Raw genomic sequence first — 2914 nt, 5'->3', positions numbered from 1 at the left:
GGCACTCACCTGTGCACAGAGCCGTGCACACCTGCTGGCACTCACCTGTGCACAGAGCCGTGCACACCTGCTGGCACTCACCTGTGCACAGAGCCATGCACACCTCTACCTGCCTACCAGGTGATACATTAGGACTTCCTGATAACCAGGCAATGATTTTGAGGACTAATAAAAATTCTCCCTGACTCTGCCTGGCCAATTGCTGGATTCAAGAAATACTACTCCAGCCAATCTCTTCCTCTGTCACAGGGAAGCCCTAAACCAACAGCAAGTCTCCATCCCTCTGATGTTTGTTGCAAATGGTCACCATTCACATTCAGATCAGAAGTAAGGAGCACTTGACCTGCATGGAGAACAAGAGCCCACTGGCTCAATGGTGACCTTACCCAATACTTGGGAGATTTGGGCTACGTTTTCTAGGGAGGCTACTCCTGCCGTGCCAGTCTGTGTGTGTGTGTGTGTGTGTGTGTGTGTGTGTGTGTGTGTGTGTGTGTTTCCATGGAATATCTTCATAAAGAAGATCCTGAGGGATTCAGAATATATCAAAAAGTCTCTTGCAGCCAGCAGCACCAGCTAGTGTGTGTGCTGTATAGCTTGGAAATATCTGGGTGGGATAATTCATAAACGAGTTGAGCTGAGCCCCCAGGAGCTGCACTGTCTCCTCGAGGTCCCCAGGAGGCAGTGCTTGGCTGAGCTTGGCGCTGGTCCAGGGAGGTCCATCTGCAGGACTCTCCCTCCACTGCAGTGCTGACCGTGTTGCCTTCCTGCAGCTCCTGAATGCTGTTTACACTCAGGCACCTGTCTTGGCCCCCATTTCTTTCTTGCATGCCTCAGTTACTCTGAGTTTGTTTTTGCTGTTGCCTGGCCTGGTGAGGCCGGAGCTGAGTGCTGTTTGGCAGCCACATGATGGTGGGAGTCCCTGCTAGGGCTGAGGAGCGAAGAAGTGATCACCAACAAATGGTGGGCACAGCCTCTGGGGGGTGTGGAAGGGAGGTGTAGCCATTCTGCACCCGGTGACGCTGCTCAGTGCCGGGCATCCGTGACCTCTGTCGTTTTCTCTTCTTAGAATCATCGACCAGCGGTTTGAGAAAGTTTCCTACTTTGTCTTTGGAGATTTCAACTTCCGCCTGGACTCCAAGTCTGTTGTAGAGGTAGGCATGGCTTCCCCTCCCCCTCCCCCCTCCTTGCTTTGTGGTGTAACACGCTGGGGAATGTACCTTTGCTGGCCGTGTCCGTGTTGGCCTTCTCACTGATGACCTGATAGGGGAACAGCTTTGTGGTTAGAAGAAAGAGGGACTGGGGTCCCTTAGCACCTCGTAGCTGGTCAGCCGAGCAGCCCTGTTTCCACAGATTGGTGGGCCACTCTCAGGACAGCTCAGGGCCTACAGAAGGCCTGGCAAACATCTGCCAGCTAGGCCTGCAGGACTTCTGTCCAGTGATGTTCTAACTGAATTTTGTTTTTTCCCCCTCGTTACACACGTAGAATTTATAAAAGCCCACTTTAAAATTTGTACTCACCTGTCTGCAGCTCCCAGAGATAAGCCCTGGGAGCAGCAGCCTGGCACTGATGTCAGGCCGGGTCTGATGTGGGTCAGGGTCAGGAGCTGTGGCCGAGCACTTGGCACTGTCTTGGCTTCCTCGGCCCTAGGACAGCAAGCTGGCTCTGGCCATACCCTTGTTCTTTTCTGGCTCTTGTGTAATGGGGTGCACCACCTTCCCTGCAGAGCAACAGGGGAGGGTCTTCAAAGTGAGATGTACGTACCCTTCACACTCCTACACACGGTGTGGAGCAGGCCCAGACCGGATGACTTCAGCCGGCCTCAGCCAACCTTCCCGTACTTGGCCTGCACCAGGTGGCTGACATGTTAGTTTTCCATCACTGGCAGAATATTACTTCTTTTTCTTTTGGAGGTCCTGGGGTTTGAACTGAGGGTCTTGCGTTCCACTCGCTGAACCACATCCCAGCCCTTTGGCCATTTTTCAGGTAGAGTCTCAGTTGTGCTTGCGCCAGCCTAAGAATGAAACCTCCCTTTTTGTGCCTTCCACAGAGATGAGATGGCAGGCACCTGCCAGCATGTCTGGCTTGTTGGTTGCGATGGAAATCCCTCCAAGTTTGTGTCCAGGATGGCCTGGACACGCGATCCTCGTGTTCTTCACCTTGGAATTACAGGTGTCAGTCACTACACCTGACAGAAAGTCTTCTTTCTTCTTTCTCAACCTCCCTCCCTCCCTCCCTTCCTTGCTTCCTTCCTTCCTTCCTTCCATCGTAGGACTTGAACTCAGGGCCTGCACTGTCCCTGAGGTCTTTTGCTCAAGGCAAGTGCTCTATCACTTGAGGCACAGCTCCACCTGTGGCTTTTTTGGTGGTGAATTGAAGATGAACGAGTCTCATGGACTTTCCTGCCCAGCTGGCATTGAACTGTGATCCTCAGATCTCAGCCTCCTGAGTAGCTAGGATGACAGGTGTGAGCCACAGACACCTAGCCAAAAAGCATTGAAGAGTAAGAGCTCAATAGGCTTTTGTCCCCTCTGGTTGACAGAATGAGTAAAGTGCTTTACAAGTATTTTTTTCTGTGTTTAAGCTGAGGACAATTTGTAAGTGTGTGTGTGTGTGTGTGTGTGTGTGTGTGTGTGTGTGTGTTTGTTTGGGCTCATATGTCTCCCTGATGGTGAGTGACACTCGGAGGGGAGGCTTGAGTCCTTCAGGGAAATCTTGTGGAGGGAGAGGCAGGGCCTGTGGAGGGACAGGTAGGGGCCTGTGGAGGGAGAGGCGGGGCCTGTGGAGGGAGAGGCGGGGCCTGTGGAGGGAGAGGCGGGGCCTGTGGAGGGAGAGGCGGGGCCTGTGGAGGGACAGGTAGGGGCCTGTGGAGGGAGAGGCGGGGCCTGTGGAGGGAGAGGCGGGGCCTGTGGAGGG

General features: G+C 53.6%; 1 protein-coding gene across 1 annotated transcript in view; it reads left to right on the top strand.

The window, feature by feature from the left end:
* The window catches only part of Inpp5a (inositol polyphosphate-5-phosphatase, 40kDa), a 102575-nt gene that overhangs the window by 65430 nt on the left and 34231 nt on the right, over window positions 1-2914 (top strand). The window contains exon 12 of the mRNA XM_013021871.1: window positions 1067-1151. Coding sequence (XP_012877325.1) covers window positions 1067-1151 — 85 coding nt within the window. The remainder of the gene's footprint in view (window positions 1-1066; window positions 1152-2914) is intronic.

This window comes from Dipodomys ordii, unplaced genomic scaffold (assembly GCF_000151885.1).
Source record: "Dipodomys ordii isolate 6190 unplaced genomic scaffold, Dord_2.0 Scaffold58, whole genome shotgun sequence".
In the NCBI taxonomy this organism is placed as follows: Eukaryota; Metazoa; Chordata; class Mammalia; order Rodentia; family Heteromyidae; genus Dipodomys; species Dipodomys ordii.
Note: the sequence above shows the minus strand (reverse complement) of the source record. Positions and strands in the feature narration are given on the sequence as shown.